We start from the raw sequence: 18,829 nt of genomic DNA on the forward strand, positions 1-18,829 counted from the left end.
GCCATTATTCAACTCTCTCATGGTAAATGGTTTCTAAAAGTTGGTGTTTTCCGTTGACAGTAGGCGTGTGATTTTAGTTTTCTGACGTTTGGAGTTGAGCTTGCCATTTAGAAGGAGTTACATTGGCTGGGGCCATGCTTAGCCTTGGGTCACCATCCAGTTTCTTAATCAGGTTCCAGGCTATTTTGCTACTGTGTGACATATCCATTCTTTCTAGGGTTGCTATCCACTTCTTCTCGTGTGCCTCGCTGAGGGCTGACATTAAAGCTGTGCCGCAGGTGATGGTTTCATTGCTGAATGGGTCTTCCATGAACAATACTTGATACTTCTCCAGGATGTCCTTTGAGGCATATGAGAGCCCTGGGATATAGTGTTGTCTGCAGCCCCTAGGAATATAGTGTCTAGATACCTTTCGCAAAGTCTCAACAAAGATAAGATAATTATTTGGTGTTGGGGTCAGACTGGCTAATTCCTCATCCAGTGCTTGGGAATATTCTGACCACCTAGCCTTTTGTAAAGTTGAATCTCCTACAGAAAGGTATTTTGGTTGTTTTGATTGTTGAGTAGACTTGGATTCCAATAGGTCAATGTTGTGTCTTTGGGATTGCATCATATACTCTTTTGCAGCAGGTGTCGTAGATGCTCCGGCTGACAAAGCAAATATCGGGATTGTAGCCTCGCTTCCAAATTTTGCTGTTGAAGGAGCAGGAGAGCTTGGGGTCGTGGAGAAGTGAGAGGTTATTTGCCTCAGCCCATTGTTCTAGCAGCTGACCATTAGCGTCTGTCTCATCGTAGCCCCAGGTGGTGCTGTGGCTGTTAAAGTCGCCCACAACGAAGTGTGTCCTTTGGTTGTTGAAGCTTTCTGGCATTGAAATGTGTAAGTTCTGGCCAGGGGGTTTATACACGGAGCATATTGTAAATGATCCACTCTCTATTGCTAACACTTCAATGTTGTTGGTGATTGTCTTACTAGTGGAAGAGAGCAGCATCTCGGGTCTGGTAAATGTTGCGCTCCCATATCTTCTGTGAGGTGCTTCTAATGCCAAGCACATTCCTTTGATATTGGGTCTGTTTGCTGTTTCATCTCTATGCATTTCCTGCAGGCACAGTACGTCCCACTTTTCTGATTGGCATAGTTGCAATATTACATCTTCTTTATTCTTGGTGATTCCCTTGACATTCAGGTTGGCCCTGAAAAGGACCTGTTTTTGTTTTTGGCTTTTGATTGCATTGGTTTCTGGTGGTGGAAGGTTTGGCCGTTGTCTGATTGGGCAACGTTTCTGGGGAGTGCCGGCATTTTAATTTCTTCTATGTAGCATGTAAGTAAAATGCACATAGTGAACAGCAAACTGTTTGTGCTTTCAGACAGCCATCGTGGACGTGTGAGTAAGCTAAAAGAAACAACTAAAACATAATTGTGTGGTATAGTGAAACCGGGAGCCCCACTTGGCCAAATTTTAAAAATACTCCATCCACAGAGGTACAAAATCTGCATTATAAAAACTTTGTTGTACTTCTGGGAGGCACAAACGACATCTACAAAAGTGAAGCAGCGAATGCTACGCATGATCTTAAACAGTGTCTGAGAAACCTCACACACACAAACATAGTAATGGTCAATATTCCACATCGCTATGATCTTGTCAGATGGTCATGTGTTAATACAGAAATAAAAAGTGCCAACAATCAGTTTGCAAAAATTTGCAGACATTTTAAAAATGTAAAAGGTGTTGATATAAGCAATATTGGACGTAGGTTCCATACACAACATGGACTTCACCTGAATGGCTTGGGGATAGAATATCTGGCAAACCTGATAACCAAGGAAATAAAAAACACCAAAATAAATTCAAAACTAAAATGATAATTGCATCACCATCGTCATACTCCATAACGAAAGCACTTCAAAAAGAGGCAAAAGCATTAGAACCATCATCGGCACCAGGAAAGCATGTAAAAAAAAAGACAAAGCGTTAACAGAAAGAACAGTGGACAGCCATTTGAATGACAAGAGAACTACAGTTCCTGATCATCCAAATATTATTTTAGATGAAAAACAAGAAGACTCCACATTCACAAGAAAACACAGCAGTAGTGGCAGAACCAACATTGGAAGTGTCAGAAGCAGCATCACCATCAACAACAGAAATGGCAGTATTAAGTACATTAGCAGCAGCACCAATAGCAGCAACAAGCAACTCACCACAGCCCATTGTACAGGTATGTCCCGAGAGGTCAGGAAACCTGGCCTTCTCAAGAATTTTTGATATATCACCAGGACACCAGAATGAATATGCTATTCCTCCATCTTGCCCGCCCGACTTTGGTTTGCTGCTTCTGTTTGCTGCAGTTATATTCTGGCCAGAGATTGCAGTCATGTGTTTGTGAGGTATGCTTGGTTTTGTGAATGTGTATGTGTCTTTCTCTTTTCTGAAGAAGGCTTAGCCTGAAAGCTCAATGTGTAACAGTCTGTTTATTATATGTGTCTGCAACTCAGTTTGTTATCTTTATGGTGAATAAAAGTCTATCCTTTTCACAATATTGTTGTTAGTCCAACCTGGGTTTTCCAATGTTCGATGTCTGAATTTCTTTGCTTAATGTTTTATAACTCTTCTGATATTTTCAAATTTCAGTCTTTATTCTTAACCAAAGCTGCACATCTATTCATAGTGCATATTTGGAATTTGACAAAGATGCCTTCAAGGATGTTTGAAATAAGGCTTATGGTGCTTATGTGTCAAACAACAGGCAATTTATCACATGAACCAAGTGTATCTGATACTTATGCCAAGGAACTTTTATTCCATGGAAATGATATGTACTGACTAATAATTCATGTACATTATATTACATGCCAATATTACATAATCACAAAAGAAAAAATTCAAGATTTACTTCAGTGTGATTTTTACTTATAGCTCACACATACTTAGAATTTTACACCTTGTGGATGAGTGCCTCATACTGTTGTGTGCAGTGAATATGTTATAACTGGTTGCTGAATTATAGTTTCTGCCTTTCACAGGAGATGCTCTCCCTAAATACGCTAATCAGGCATACCTTACAACCAAACCCAAAGAACTGGTTTACGAACACATCTCTTCTACTGACCTTCATTAACTGTTGGACTGGAATTTCTGGGACAGAGGAATGGTAGAAAATGCTTCATCTGCAAGCAAATTGTGGTTTGTAGAATGAATATTCATTCTATATTGGAATCTGCAGTACCGGTAGTACATAGCTCCTGGCAGGTTAAATAATTATCTAACCAGAATTGAAACTTCGACCCTTGTCTTTTGAGGACAATTATTTCTTCTAATTCATAAAGTATTTCATGATAGCAAATAGGCTATTGCAGACTGGAAAATATATTATGGTGTGGGAATGACAAGTCGATAGTTGACAGGACACTGAAACACTCTCTTTGCGAATGAGGTTCTTTGGAGAAAGGAGTGTCCGTTTTCCCAGGTTAACATATGCTTGTATTGTGTTCGTGTGGAATAATAAAAGTGATCACTGCAGTTTAAAATCCATGCAAGCGTTTTCTTTTGTGTAGTGTAATTACTCCTACATAAGTGGTGACCCTGGAACTACATTGCAGTGGTGTGGCAGTAAACAAGTTTCTTCACACAGTTTCTGCGCCGTCTCATATCGACATGTTGTCTGCACTGAATCTCTTCCTTGACATCAACAGCGTCACCCAGAATATAAAGAACAAGCGCTACATGATGCAGCAAACCCCTCAGTTAACAGTGCCATGGATTCCTACACCTCATACCGAGTTCATCCACGATGTTACGTTTCCAACCACGCCGCATGTGGTGTTCCCACGCCGCCACCACAGGATATTGCCTCGCACTACCAGCCTGCAGGACATGCCGATATCAAACCAAATGTGCTCGTGTTTTCATCACCCATGTAGGTGCTGCTCCCACAAGTTTCAGAGTTTCCGTTTGCCAGCTCTCGCAGCCCACCTGTGTCGCAATTACAAATTTGGCCCCCACCTTTCATTCCCGAACGTCTGGAAATTTGGTTCATTACTATGGAGAACATTTTCATGCAGCAACAAATAGTCGATGATTTTTAACAGTTTACACTAGTAATATGCAACCTGGACCAACGTGCTTTGTCAGTGGTATCGGATATAATTATGCAACCCCCATCACAACAAGCTTATGCCAGCCTCAAGATGGCATTAATTTCTTGTTGCACAAAACCTGTGGATCAGTGGATAACACAGCTCCTGTACCACAAGAAATGCGGTGACAGGTCACCTTCAGACTTTTATCAGCATTTACATGCTATGGTGAACCCTTCCGTGTTCTCAGACACATTACATGTCCACATCTGGCAATAGCAGTTACCGTCGCAGGTGCGCTTGACCTTAATTGCATACGAGGGCCAGCCATTAGGTGAGTCACTGCAAGTGGCTGCTAGAGTGCACTCCCTGCTCGACTCACATGCCACAGTGGTCGCCACTGCAACTACTTCGGCTAACGACTCCCACTGATCACTGTCGGAGCCGATCAACACCGCACCTCCAGCTTGCGCTGCCACGAGCGCCGGACGCGACCGAAGATTTCCGGTCCCTTTGTGCTGCCAATGATCATCTGACCACCCAGCTGCAGCATTTAGAGTCACATGACATTGTGGTGGCTGAGACATGCACATGTCCTAGCCGGAAGACCGCATTAAAAACAGACACAAAATTTCCTCGGCAGAGTTGATATATGGAGAACCACTACATGTTCCAGCGGAATTCCTTGCACCAGTCCTGCTCCCAGATGAGACACAACTACCCCACCTTTTGCAACAAATGAGGAAACAGGCAGATATGCTATGTGCAGCCCCGACGTCTCAGTACTTGTCCCTCAATACTTGTTCTCACATCATGCTCCGCACAGACCAGGTATATCATGCTTTACAGCCACTGTACACCAGACCATACCAATTGCTAGGACAGGACACACACACAATGGATATCCTCCTCCAGGTAAAGCCGACCAGTGTTTCCACTGAGTGGGTAAAACCTGCTTGGACAATGACAGCACCAACTGTAGTGTAATTACTCCTACAATGTTAAGAATTGTATGTTGATGATTTCTTCATTCCTAGTGAATGTTATTATTGACATTCTTGTAAATGACATTACTGTCTCACAAGCAGTAATCCATGTATGGCATGTGATTAAACAATGTTGATGATAAGCACTGGATGAGAAACAGGGAAGTATGGCACACAGGGAATGATTTCATATGATGCTGTAGACTTTAAGATAGTGACAAAATATTGCTTTGGCAGATGTAACAACAATGCTGATCTGACTACCTCTTGCTTTTAGGTGTAATGTACAGGTCAGCCAGTTATTATGAATATATTTTAGCAATACATAAACTAAGGGAATGTTCCATCCAGGAACTTCCATTGTTGTTGAAAATATTTTAAGGTTTTTATGTGAAATTTTATTTCAAAAGAATCAGAAATGTCATTCAAACACTTATCCTTCATCACTCTTTATGTCTATGCAGTGCCTATGATGCGGAGAGAACCATAGAATCACCTTATTATCATGTGTGTGCTTTGCACACTCCACTGAATAAATCAGATACACATGCCACCTATGTGACAAATAGAGAATGTGGAAAATGAGTCATTGGATACTGCTAGAGCAGTTGCTAGAGTGTCTTGTAGGGCAGAGCTCAGCCTAGATGCTCTCTCATATTCAGCCTTCAGACAGAGGAGACAGCTTGACCCTGTCTGCCTCTAGCTCTGTTCTCAAGGAATGACTACCAGACACATAGATGTGAATGGCCTCTTGTCACATTGCCCATTCCCTTTCTTGCATTCAAAAACTTAGAGTGGCAGTCATCCCTCACTCCCCTCCAAGGTGAGCCCTTCTGTACTCCATAACTTCAGAATATGCTCCAAGATTACGTCATTATACACTTTCATTTTGAAATTTACTCTTCCACTGATCTCTTGCTTTTATTTTGCCATGAACCAGATGCAGCAATACACTGATAATGATGTCCAGAGTGTGCTAGATCTGGACATTTTACTGACATAATGAGAAAAATCCACATCTGCAGCACACTGCCTGCCAACCAGTCCAGCCTGAGCGACGCCATGAGCTCACCAAGCAACGAACACTGTTCATGTGTGTTCTGTGTGTGTCGCTGCTGCTCAGGGCTAATTTCACTGTCACAGGGAGCTAGCCAGTGCTGGCTGGAGCTGCTCATCACTAAGCTGCCCACATATCACAGGGCATGAAAATTGCACCACTCCCATGGCCTTGCCAGCACTTACCCGTGATAGGCCGAGAGCACAGATACTGAAACCCACCGGCATCTAGAGGCACCGCCCTGTTAGCTGCCTCCCACCCACCTGTGGTGCCACATCTAATACTGCATGGTCTGGCTTCCAGCCAAACTGTCCATGCTCTCCTCAACTGTGTGGATCACACACCATCCATTCATTGGCACAGCCTACCTGCGGCTGCCCAGCCTAAGTATTCTGTGTACAGTGTTGGGGCATCTCTTCCTCACTCCCATTGCAGGCAGCACCCACTGCCGGGTCCATACCACATCCACATGGGATATGAGGCAAGTATCCTTAGCTGTTTGCATGCACCTTTATTGCTAGCTGTTGCACTTTGTTTGTCATATGATGTCTTGATAAGTAGTCTACGTTTGAACGTTTTGACTGTTCTTTGAGTGCACAAAATGCCCTCCACATGATCCCAGGTAGAGAGTGGAGAAGAATGAAGGACCAAAGTTGCAAGGACCTTGTTGAGACTTTACAAGAGCAATTAGTGGCACTTGGGGTGAGAAGTTGGGAATTAGAGGAATGATTTCAAGCAAGACAGAAATTGAAACCAAACAAGTTGATTTAAGTGTGCAAACCATCTCTGTTGGTGCTGTTATTAATAATCATCCTCCCCCCCCTGCCCATCCCACACACACACACACACACACACACACACACACACACACACACACCTGCCCCTCTTGTGTAAGAAACTGATTAATTTGAGAAACAGTTTACCTGCTGTAAATTTTATTCCCTCTTTCTTGGGGAAGCCCTTTGAAAATGTGAACACCTTTTTACAAAATGTCTGCAATACTGATTGCATTTACTCATGAACAGAAGGTTTTATGTTGAATGTGGCATGCCTAAAGCTATTGGTGACACACACACTTATGTGTAGTCAGTAATCACATTAAGAAATACAGAATGTATTGAGGGATTGACCAAGGGTTTAGTGGAGAGATATTCTAACATAAAAGTGTGAGCTGTTACCAGGACTGGGAAAGGTAAGGAGAATATTTTGAGGCTTTTGTAAATAGAAAGACAGAATTCCCTCCCACAATCTTGTGTCATACAAATGATTTTGTGGAAGATGCAACATGGAATGATATCCTGTTACAAGAGGCCAAATTACAAGCCATTGCTGTGTTTATCTGCAATATAAATCCACAAATTGGAGTTGATGTTTGAGTGGCATTATCTCTTCTTGGCATGAGTTAGTCTGCTTCAAATTAGTGTATGAGGAATTTTGGCTATTTGATTGATTCCCTCATACAATAATGACGCCTGTTGTGTCACACCAAGACAGACTGCTGGTGATATAAACAGCTGTGCCATACTGCAATGCCCTTGTTATATCTACTGTAAAGAAATTGGTCTCTGGGTTGATTACTGTCACTGATCATGAGGTACATCAACCAAAACAGAGGAAGATTTCTCAACTAATAGAGATCTGTGTATTCTCCATGACCTTGCAACTTACAAGTTGTGGAGTACTGTCCAGAGAGCAACCAAACCAATGTGGCATTTCTTTGCATTTAATTTTTGTGTTATGATCATGTTATCTCTTTCCTCTATTTATTGACATCTACCCACAATTTCATGCCACTGACATGTGTAGGTCTCTGCCCACATGAAGGAGAGAACATTAAGGTACTCTGAACTGCTTCTGCTAAAGAGGCCATGCCTCACCTGAGGCCAAAACCATCTGTGTGTCACAGGAGGAGCCTAATCACATGAACTTTGATGGGAGTGACTTGTTTTCAGGCCCAGATATAGATATGTCTTCAGAATCTAGGCTTTCCAAGAACAGTTGCAGATCATTAGATTCTGACAATCTTGCGACAGTCTATCAGATTACTAGTAGGGGTAGATTACTATAGTCCTGCAGGGGCATTATGCACTGATAACAATATGATTAGCATCTGCTGTTGGCAAAACCACTAGGATGCTATGTGGACTATAGACCTGCAGGGGCATCATACAGTCATAAAAATATGAAGTTTTGCAAGTGACACAGTGCTACTTAGCTGTTGCTGCATTTTGCACCTCTGTGTCAGGAAAATTAAAGGCACCACATTTGTTGGCATGGACCAATGTAAACAGAATTTTGTGCATTTACATAGGGCAATGAATATTGTATTTACTTTGTTAATGGTGCACCATTTCATATTTTGCTATCCGACTTCTGTAGTGATCAGCAAACAAATGTTGAGTCTTTTTTTGTATAGTGTTTTTAATCATAGACTGGCCAAAAATAGTTACATTAATGTTTATTGTATTTGAATGACATGTCATTCTTCGGAAGTACTTAAGATAACACCAGACCCTGTTTTTTAACAATTGCCTATAGCCATTGAAAGGTACCTTTCCTATCTTAAATAAATGTGTGTGTACCAGAGTTGTGGAATTTAAATGGACCTCATGCATAAAGCATGCCATTAATCTATTTAAGAATAAAGTTCTGTCATCAGTTGCACAGTTATTTTTATTCTGCATTACTAGTTTCACCAGATAAATATATCTTCAGAAACCTAGAATATTTGGGACAATGTTGTTGTTGTTGTGGTCTTCAGTCCTGAGACTGGTTTGATGCAGCTCTCCATGCTACTCTATCCTGTGCAAGCTTCTTCATCTCCCAGTACCTACTACAACCTACATCTTTCTGAATCTGCTTAGTGAATTCATCTCTTGGTCTCCCCCTACTATTTTTACCCTCCATGCTGCCCTCCAATACTAAACTGGTGATCCCTTGATGCCTCAGAACATGTCCTACCAACCGATCCCTTCTTCTGGTCAAGTTGTGCCACAAACTTCTCTTCTCCCCAATCCTATTCAATACTTCCTCATTAGTTATGTGATCTACCCATCTAATCTTCAGCATTCTTCTGTAGCACCACATTTCGAAAGCTTCTATTCTCTTCTTGTCCAAACTATTTACCGTCCATGTTTCGCTTCCATACATGGCTACACTCCATACAAATACTTTCAGAAATGACTTCCTGACACTTAAATCTATACTCGATGTTAACAAATTTCTCTTCTTCAGAAACGCTTTCCTTGCCATTGCCAGTTTACATTTTATATCCTCTCTACTTTGACCATCATCAATTATTTTGCTCCCCAAATAGCAAAACTCCTTTACTACTTTAAGTGTCTCATTTCCTAATCTAATACCCTCAACATCACCCGACTTAATTCGACTACATTCCATTATCCTCGTTTTGCTTTTGTTGATGTTCATCTTATATCCTCCCTTCAAGACACTATCCATTCCGTTCAACTGCTCTTCCAAGTCCTTTGCTGTCTCTGACAGAATTACAATATCATCAGCGAACCTCAACGTTTTTATTTCTTCTCCATGGATTTTAATACCTACTCCGAATTTTTCTTTTGTTTCCTTTACTGCTTGCTCAATATACAGATTGAATAGCATCGGGGAGAGGCTACAACCCTGTCTTACTCCCTTCCCAACCACTGCTTCTCTTTCATGCCCCTTGACTCTTATAACTGCCATCTGGTTTCTATACAAATTGTAAATAGCCTTTCGCTCCCTGTATTTTACCCCTGCCACCTTTAGAATTTGAAAGAGAGTATTCCAGTTAATATTGTCAAAAGCTTTCTCTAAGTCTACAAATGCTAGGAACGTAGGTTTGCCTTTCCTTAATCTTTCTTCTAAGATAAGTCGTAAGGTCAGTATTGCCTCACGTGTTCCAGTATTTCTACGGAATCCAAACTGATCTCCCCGAGGTCGGCTTCTACTAGTTTTTCCATTCATCTGTAAAGAATTCGTGTTAGTATTTTGCAGCTGTGGCTTATTAAACTGATTGTTCGGTAATTTTCACATCTGTCCACACCTGCTTTCTTTGGTATTGGAATTATTATATTCTTCTTGAAGTCTGAGGGTATTTCGCCTGTTTCATACATCTTGCTCACCAGACGGTAGAGTTTTGTCAGGACTGGCTCTCCCAAGGCCGTCAGTAGTTCTAATGGAATGTTGTCTACTCCGGGGGCCTTGTTTCGACTCAGGTCTTTCAGTGCTCTGTCAAACTCTTCACGCAGTATCGTATCTCCCATTTCATCTTCATCTACATCCTCTTCCATTTCCATAATATTGTCCTCAAGTGCATCGCCCTTGTATAGACCCTCTATATACTCCTTCCACCTTTCTGCTTTCCCTTCTTTGCTTAGAACTGGGTTTCCATCTGAGCTCTTGATGTTCATACAAGTGGTTCTCTTATCTCCAAAGGTTTCTTTAATTTTCCTGTAGGCAGTATCTATCTTACCCCTAGTGAGATAAGCCTCCACATCCTTACATTTGTCCTCTAGCCATGCCTGCTTAGCCATTTTGCACTTCCTGTCGATCTCATTTTTGAGACGTTTGTATTCCTTTTTGCCTGCTTCACTTACTGCATTTTTATATTTTCTCCTTTCATCAATTAAATTCAATATTTCTTCTGTTACCCAAAGATTTCTACTAGCCCTCTTCTTTTTACCTATTTGATCCTCTGCTGCCTTCACTACTTCATCCCTCAAAGCTACCCATTCTTCTTCTACTGTATTTCTTTCCCCCATTCCTGTCAATTGTTCCATTATGCTCTCCCTGAAACTCTGTACAACCTCTGGTTTAGTCAGTTTATCCAGGTCCCATCTCCTTAAATTCCCACCTTTTTGCAGTTTCTTCAGTTTTAATCTACAGTTCATAACCAATAGATTGTGGTCAGAGTCCACATCTGCCCCTGGAAATGTCTTACAATTTAAAACCTGGTTCCTAAATCTCTGTCTTACCATTACATAATCTGTCTGATACCTTTTAGTATCTCCAGGGTTCTTCCATGTATACAACCTTCTATCATGATTCTTAAACCAAGTGTTAGCTATGATTAAGTTGTGCTCTGTGCAAAATTCTACCAGGCGGCTTCCTCTTTCATTTCTTAGCCCCAATCCATATTCACCTACTATGTTTCCTTCTCTCCCTTTTCCTACACTCGAATTCCAGTCACCCATGACTATTAAATTTTCGTCTCCCTTCACTATCTGAATAATTTCTTTTATTTCATCGTACATTTCTTCAATTTCTTCGTTATCTGCAGAGCTAGTTGGCATATAAACTTGTACTACTGTAGTAGGTGTGGGCTTCGTATCTATCTTGGCCACAATAATGCATTCACTATGCTGTTTGTAGTAGCTTACCCGCATTCCTATTTTCCTATTCATTATTAAACCTACTCCTGCATTACCCCTATTTGACTTTGTGTTTATAACCCTGTAGTCACCTGACCAGAAGTCTTGTTCCTCCTGCCACCGAACTTCACTAATTCCCACTATATCTAACTTTAACCTATCCATTTCCCTTTTTAAATTTTCTAACCTACCTGCCCGATTAAGGGATCTGACATTCCACGCTCCGATCCGTAGAACGCCAGTTTTCTTTCTCCTGATAACGACATCCTCTTGAGTAGTCCCCGCCTGGAGATCCGAATGGGGGACTATTTTACCTCCGGAATATTTTACCCAAGAGGACGCCATCATCATTTAATCATACAGTAAAGCTGCATGCCCTCGGGAAAAATTACGGCCGTAGTTTCCCCTTGCTTTCAGCTGTTCACAGTACCAGCACAGCAAGGCCGTTTTGGTTATTGTTATAAGGCCAGATCAGTCAATCATCCAGACTGTTGCCCTTGCAACTACTGAAAAGGCTGCTGCCCCTCTTCAGGAATCACACGTTTGCCTGGCCTCTCAACAGATACCCCTCCGTTGTGGTTGTACCTACGGTACGGCTATCTGTATCGCTGAGGCACACAAGCCTCCCCATCAACGGCAAGGTCCATGGTTCATGGGGGGTTCATAACCATACTTTGAAAACTTATAGTAAATGTATGACATTTATGTACAGAATCCAGTTATTGTGCTAGCATCAAGGAACATATATATAAGCATATTAAAAGTATAACTAACGTATATGAAGGAAGTTACATAGAATACGTATGAAAGACGTTTCACAAAGTTCCATACAAGATACAGCTGACATTAATATCTAAAATTAATGGTCTAATTTTATACATGTGTGCCCTAAGAGGTAAGAATGTCAGTAACATATTCTGCTGTGTCTGTTCCTCAGAAGAAAAATTTTTTCTGACCACCACTTGCACATGAGTCTTAAATGAACTATCCAGGGGATACAGTGGTTCCCATGCCCATGGGCAAGGGAAAAATATCAGTTGTTTTTCAGTCTATAAAATTATTTGAAAGAAAGTATTATGTAGGTTTCTAAGTGGTTCATAACTATAACTTTTTAATGGCTACTTACAAGTCGCCATTCATCTTCCAAAATATTAAAAATACTTTATACTTACAGGTGTATGCCCCCTTCCCTCCCCCCCCCCCCAACCCCACTCCACCCCCTCCCCACCCTCACATCCTGTACAAATCAGATGGATACATTCCATCCATTATGTTTTTCATCTCCCTAAAAATTATTGTTTTGTTTGAAAATATTTTTTATATAGTCATCAATTTTATATGTCCACTGTGCTTAATATCTTGAATACTAAGTCAGGACTTATCCAAATTTACTACCCCATTTTTTTGGTTGTTTAGAATTTATTTGTGTCACTAATTTGGCTGAAAACCATGCTACTTGCAGTTACCAGTAATTTCAGATTGTGTTGTCACTATTCATTTGTAAAAGTACATCTAACAACTAACTTCCTGATAAATTAGATGAAAAAGATATACAAATAATTACAACATACATACAGCTAATGCTGGGAACTCATTAGTATGATTTGTGCTCATTTAGTTTCAGAGTAATTAGCATCCTTATTTAAAACATTGTTACGGAAATGGAATCTCATATTTATGCAAACCAGCCAGTATCATTCAATACAGATTATTGTTGTATCTAAAACTCCTCATTCATTCCTTTAATTTTCATTTGCTCACAAATTTGAATCTGTAATTGTAACTCGGTAAAATTTGGCAAACAACAATAGCTGAATGTAGTTCTGATTATTGCAAACTTATAAAAGAGGTAGTGTTCAATCATATCATTCTACATAATGTTATCATCTGAGCAAGATCCATGCTCAAAGTGCCTGTGGCTTAGTACAGTTTACAGGTCATAAAATGTACCACAATGTATCTAGATTTTGAGTTGGGGAGTTTTCACCAAGGTTCAGTGACTGTTTTTAATGGTTCATAGTGAACTAGTAATTATTCTGATCAACAGTGTTCATTTTCAATAATTATCATTATTCATTGTGAAAATAGGATCAGACTGTGAGTTGTGTTATTTCAAACTTATACTTACACTGTGCACATTATTTTCATATGGATTTGACTATTAGATTTCAAGGACATTGATTTATTCAATGACTGTGTCAGTTATACATGTTCGCTACATGTGAATTGCTGGAACAGTTAGCCAATGTTAGGTTACTATACTCAAAAGAATCATATTATTAGACATCAACCAAGTGTTGTATGTGGTTAACCAATTAAATGTAATGTAGTTAAAGTAAATGAGACATAATCTGGCGATAACCATTACTTCAGCCAATATCTAAGGGCAATTAAAGTTTGTGGACTACAAAATGGTTGTGGACCACTAAATTGTTCCCACCACCAACCTTACAGCCACATTCAATGGAGGTTCGGCTATCAAAAGCATATTATTTGCACAGGTAAATATGGTTATGCCACCCCCACTCCCACTGTCATCCCCCTCCCCCCCCCCCCCCCCAAAATCCCCCCATACAAACTATCTTAAGCCGTTGAGGGGGTTCAATTGGCTACCTGTAAATGACACAGTAATATTCTTGGTTAGCAGCTTACACAGGTATATCAGCCCTTATCTTCAGTTTATTTCACAAGAAACATCACCACATTTCATAATATTAATTTTGAAACATTACAGTTTCATTGTGTTACCTTGGATATTTGTGATGCAACATTGCATGAATGATTCCTCCCCTATGTGACTCCAGTTTAGTGTCAGCAGTGAATGGTGCCATGACTGAAATTGTAAGCTGTTTCTAAATGTGTTGTATAATAAGGAAAATAATACACCATAAATGAATCATCAGAAATAGTTACCTGCAATGTTTCACTCTTTCACATTTATTTACAAAATTAATTGTCTTCCATACACACTTTAACCCAACCAGATTTAAGATTAAGACATTGTAATATATAATGCAATTAAATTACCTCCTTCAGCTGATTCTCAAACTTTATTTTTGCATCTCTTGTCTCTCTTATTCTTTGTTGGAAAATGTGATTGGTATCATAATACAGCTCCCAGAGTTCTTCATTTATCTTTTTAAGAATCATATCAATGCCAGACCGCAGTGAGTAACTATTTTTAATTTCTTTTGATGCACGCTCAATATTTCCAGTTGTAAATAGTGCCCATTCTTCTTCTGTAATGTTGCTAATGGAAAAAGTTTGATGAACTCTTTGAAATAATTCTCCATAGATTTCTACAACTACTATTATTAGTACTAATCTTATACAGTATCAAACAATATAAACTGCATCAATATGTCTAGTAATTTATATCAACTGCTAAATTTCTGCTATAGTGGTGGCACTCATAAATGTTTTGTGAGCAAAACAGTCTAAATTGATTAGGATGTTACTTTATTTATAGTGTTGTTTTGGCTACTTGCATGATCAGATCTATGATGAAGATTAAATGAACATATAAGAATGAGAGAATTTAGTTACACACTATAAGGCTACATAGGTTGAAAACTTAAAAAGGTTCAGAAATACTAAAAAGTTCACTCACCAAAACATTGAACTTGTGAACCTAGAACTTGTAGGTCAAAGCAGCATGAAGTTGTGACATGGTTTGCAGCGTATTCCTACAATGGGAGCTCTAACAGATTGATAATGCACTTGAAGAGGCAGAAGCATAGGTTAGTGCAAAAGCATGACAGTGTTGCACAGGGCACCAAGATAAAATGCCTTAAAAATACTGGAAGACCTTGAAATTTCTGCCCATAAAAACAGAGACTCACAGACTATTTTGATCAAACAGTGTGAATTCAGTCCTAAAGCTTTTTTATTATTTTTTTTTTGCTGTGGCATGTGCTGACTCAGATATGTTCTCTTGCTTTCCACTGGACCACACCTCATTTTGCATTTACAGGGTTGGCAGAACTCCCACTGCTTGACAACTGACCTGTCTCTATGGGCAAGTTACTGGTTCTACTTCAAGGTGGAGCTGCCTTCAAAATAGTATTAATTTAATAATCAATCTACACTCCTGGAAATTGAAATAAGAACACCGTGAATTCATTGTCCCAGGAAGGGGAAACTTCATTGACACATTCCTGGGGTCAGATACATCACATGATCACACTGACAGAAACCACAGGCACATAGACACAGGCAACAGAGCATGCACAATGTCAGCACTAGTACAGTGTATATCCACCTTTCGCAGCAATGCAGGCTGCTATTCTCCCATGGAGACGATCGTAGAGATGCTGGATGTAGTCCTGTGGAATGGCTTGCCATGCCATTTCCACCTGGTGCCTCAGTTGGACCAGAGTACGTGCTGGACGTGCAGACCACGTGAGAGATGCTTCATCCAGTCCCAAACATGCTCAATGGGGGACAGATCCGGAGATCTTGCTGGCCAGGGTAGTTGACTTACACCTTCTAGAGCACGTTGGGCGGCACAGGATACATGCGGACGTGCATTGTCCTGTTGGAACAGCAAGTTCCCTTGCCAGTCTAGGAATGGTAGAACGATGGGTTCGATGACTGTTTGGATGTACCGTGCACTATTCAGTGTCCCCTCGACGATCACCAGTGGTGTACGGCCAGTGTAGGAGATCGCTCCCCACACCATGATGCCGGGTGTTGGCGCTGTGTGCCTCGGTCATATGCAGTCCTGATTGTGGCACTCACCTGCACGGCGCAAACACGCATACGACCATCATTGGCACCAAGGCAGAAGCGACTCTCATCGCTGAAGATGACACATCTCCATTCGTCCCTCCATTCACGCCTGTCGCGACACCACTGGAGGCGGGCTGCACAATGTTGGGGCGTGAGCGGAAGACGGCCTAACGGTGTGCGGCACCGTAGCCCAGCTTCATGGAGACGGTTGCGAATGGTCCTCGCCGATACCCCAGGAGCAACAGTGTCCCTAATTTGCTGGGAAGTGGCATTGCGGTCCCCTACGACACTGCGTAGGATCCTACGGTCTTGGCGTGCATCCGTGCGTCGCTGCGGTCCGGTCCCAGGTCAACAGGCACGTGCACCTTCCGCCGACCACTGGCGACAACATCGATGTACTGTGGAGACCTCACGCCCCACGTGTTGAGCAATTCGGCGGTACGTCCACCCGGCCTCCCGCATGCCCACTATACGCCCTCGCTCAAAGTCCGTCAACTGCACATACGGTTCACGTCCACGCAGTGTTAAAGACTGCGATGGAGCTCTGTATGCCACAGCAAACTGGCTGACACTGACGGCGGCGGTGCACAAATGCTGCGCAGCTAGCGCCATTCGACGGCCAACACCGCGGTTCCTGGTGTGTCCGCTGTGCCGTGCGTGTGATCATTGCTTGTACAGCCATCTCGCAGTGTCCGGAGCAAGTATGGTGGGTCTGACACACCGGTGTCAATGTGTTCTTTTTTCCATTTCCAGGAGTGTATATCATTCTTTAGCAACTATTTTAGGAATCCACAAACTTCGGTATATCTGTTTAACCAAATTTTAGTTCATAAGATGCAGTTTTTATGAGCAGGACATGTATAACAATAAGAGCTAATACAACTTTTAAATTCACAACAACATGTTGAAAGAAAATATGTTTCATATAAGATTCTATGCAGATGTTGTATGGACTTGACTGTAAAGCACATTTAATGAAAACTTGCTGCCATTTTAGATGAACTCCACAGTAATTTAGTGCTGTCATCTGCACAATTGATTTTAGAGGTCTGCAAATGTACTCTTTTGAATCCTGTTTTATAATTTGTCATCTGAAAATTGAATTTTATGAGTATGCAGTTGAACTAATTTAAATCATGTTTTGTAATCTGACTTTGAATGATGATAATTTTAAATAATGACTATCATTTCATATTTAATAACTAAAAAATAAAGGAAAAAGGTCACCACACTAAAAGCTAAGTTGACAGTTGATACCCTGCTTATAAATAAATTATATATAAGTGATCTGACAATTTTATTTACAAAATTCTATCAACTCTGTCAATCAATGCCAGGCTGAATAACAGCTTGCAGAAGGCCCAGAGGTGGACCAACACTTTATTGACTTGCTCAATTTGTGAAGCTCTTCCTCTTGAGTAAATGATCAAATTTTTCTGAACTTGTTCTCATTTGTTTGTCTATTAATGTACATCATATCTACCAATTTCCAGCCCATTCAGATAATTCCTTCATGGTGCATAATTCATTTTTGCCTTAGAATGTATTTTTGCATTCTGTACCACATTTGCTTTAACTTGCATTCTGTCTAAAAAAAAAAGACTAACAGATATGTTGAAAAGAAAAGCACCTATTACTTACCCTTACCCTATTTTGCTGATCTTCCACTTTACAGCCCCCAAGACAAGTAAAACCAAAACCGAGGGACGTATAAATGAGCATCACTTAAACCATTTCTGATAATGGGACTGCAGCATGTATGCACACTTGCTCAAACAGTCTGGAGTGAAATGAAAAGGGGGGGGGGGGGGGGGGGGGGGGCACATCGTTGACGGATCTCACTCACTCAGTGACAATACTTCAAGTCTCTAATAATTTTTGAAACAACTAACAACAATTATGAATTAGTAATGAAAGTAGGCAAATGGTCAACTGTGCAGAAGAAGCTACTATCTACAATTGTTGGCAGTTAGTGATTGTGAATATTAAACTGAAGAAGTATGGTGTCTGGTGAAAATTCCCAAGCAGAAATGTTCACTTAATGAAATGTTACAGAAAAAATTTCTGTTTCTTGAAGAACATGACATAAATAACAAAACTGAGTGTACAGTATGCAGATCAGTGTTTTCAATGGGTCACAGCAGAAAAAGTAACATTAGTGATCACCTCCAAAAGGAAAAGCACAAGGAAACATCATTGTTATCTACAAGTAACAAGAAATTTAATCAATTTTTCATAAAAACACTCCAAGAATGTCCAAATTAAAACTGGTTCCTGAATATCATGCCATCTCTCACAATCATAGCTTTCAGTCAATTGACTGTACTCCTTCTTTGATTTGTAAGGTTTTCAAGAGACTTAAATATTATTGCACTAGTTCTAAAAGTGAAGCACTTGTTGTTAATGTGTTTGTCTCCATGTTCTTACAGTAATGGCCAATGAATCATAAAATGCAAAATATGTGTCTATAATGACTGGCACATCAAATCACAAAGCAATAAAAATGATCCCATTAGTGGTGCAGTATTAAATTCCTTGTTTGGCATAAAAGCCAAAATATTTGATATTAGTGATGTTCCAAATAAAACAGGTGGGACACAAATTCAGT

The 18,829-nt window shown here is 40.5% G+C and overlaps 1 protein-coding gene across 4 annotated transcripts in view; it reads right to left on the reverse strand.

Moving 5' to 3' along the window:
* LOC126190007 (tektin-1) overlaps positions 1-18,829 on the reverse strand; it is a 132,668-nt gene that overhangs the window by 32,824 nt on the left and 81,015 nt on the right. For all 4 annotated transcript variants that reach the window (XM_049930986.1, XM_049930988.1, XM_049930985.1 and 1 more), the window contains one exon: positions 14,518-14,740. In XM_049930986.1, coding sequence (XP_049786943.1) covers positions 14,518-14,740 — 223 coding nt within the window. The remainder of the gene's footprint in view (positions 1-14,517; positions 14,741-18,829) is intronic.

The sequence above is a fragment of the Schistocerca cancellata genome, chromosome 1 (assembly GCF_023864275.1).
Source record: "Schistocerca cancellata isolate TAMUIC-IGC-003103 chromosome 1, iqSchCanc2.1, whole genome shotgun sequence".
Taxonomy (NCBI): Eukaryota; Metazoa; Arthropoda; class Insecta; order Orthoptera; family Acrididae; genus Schistocerca; species Schistocerca cancellata.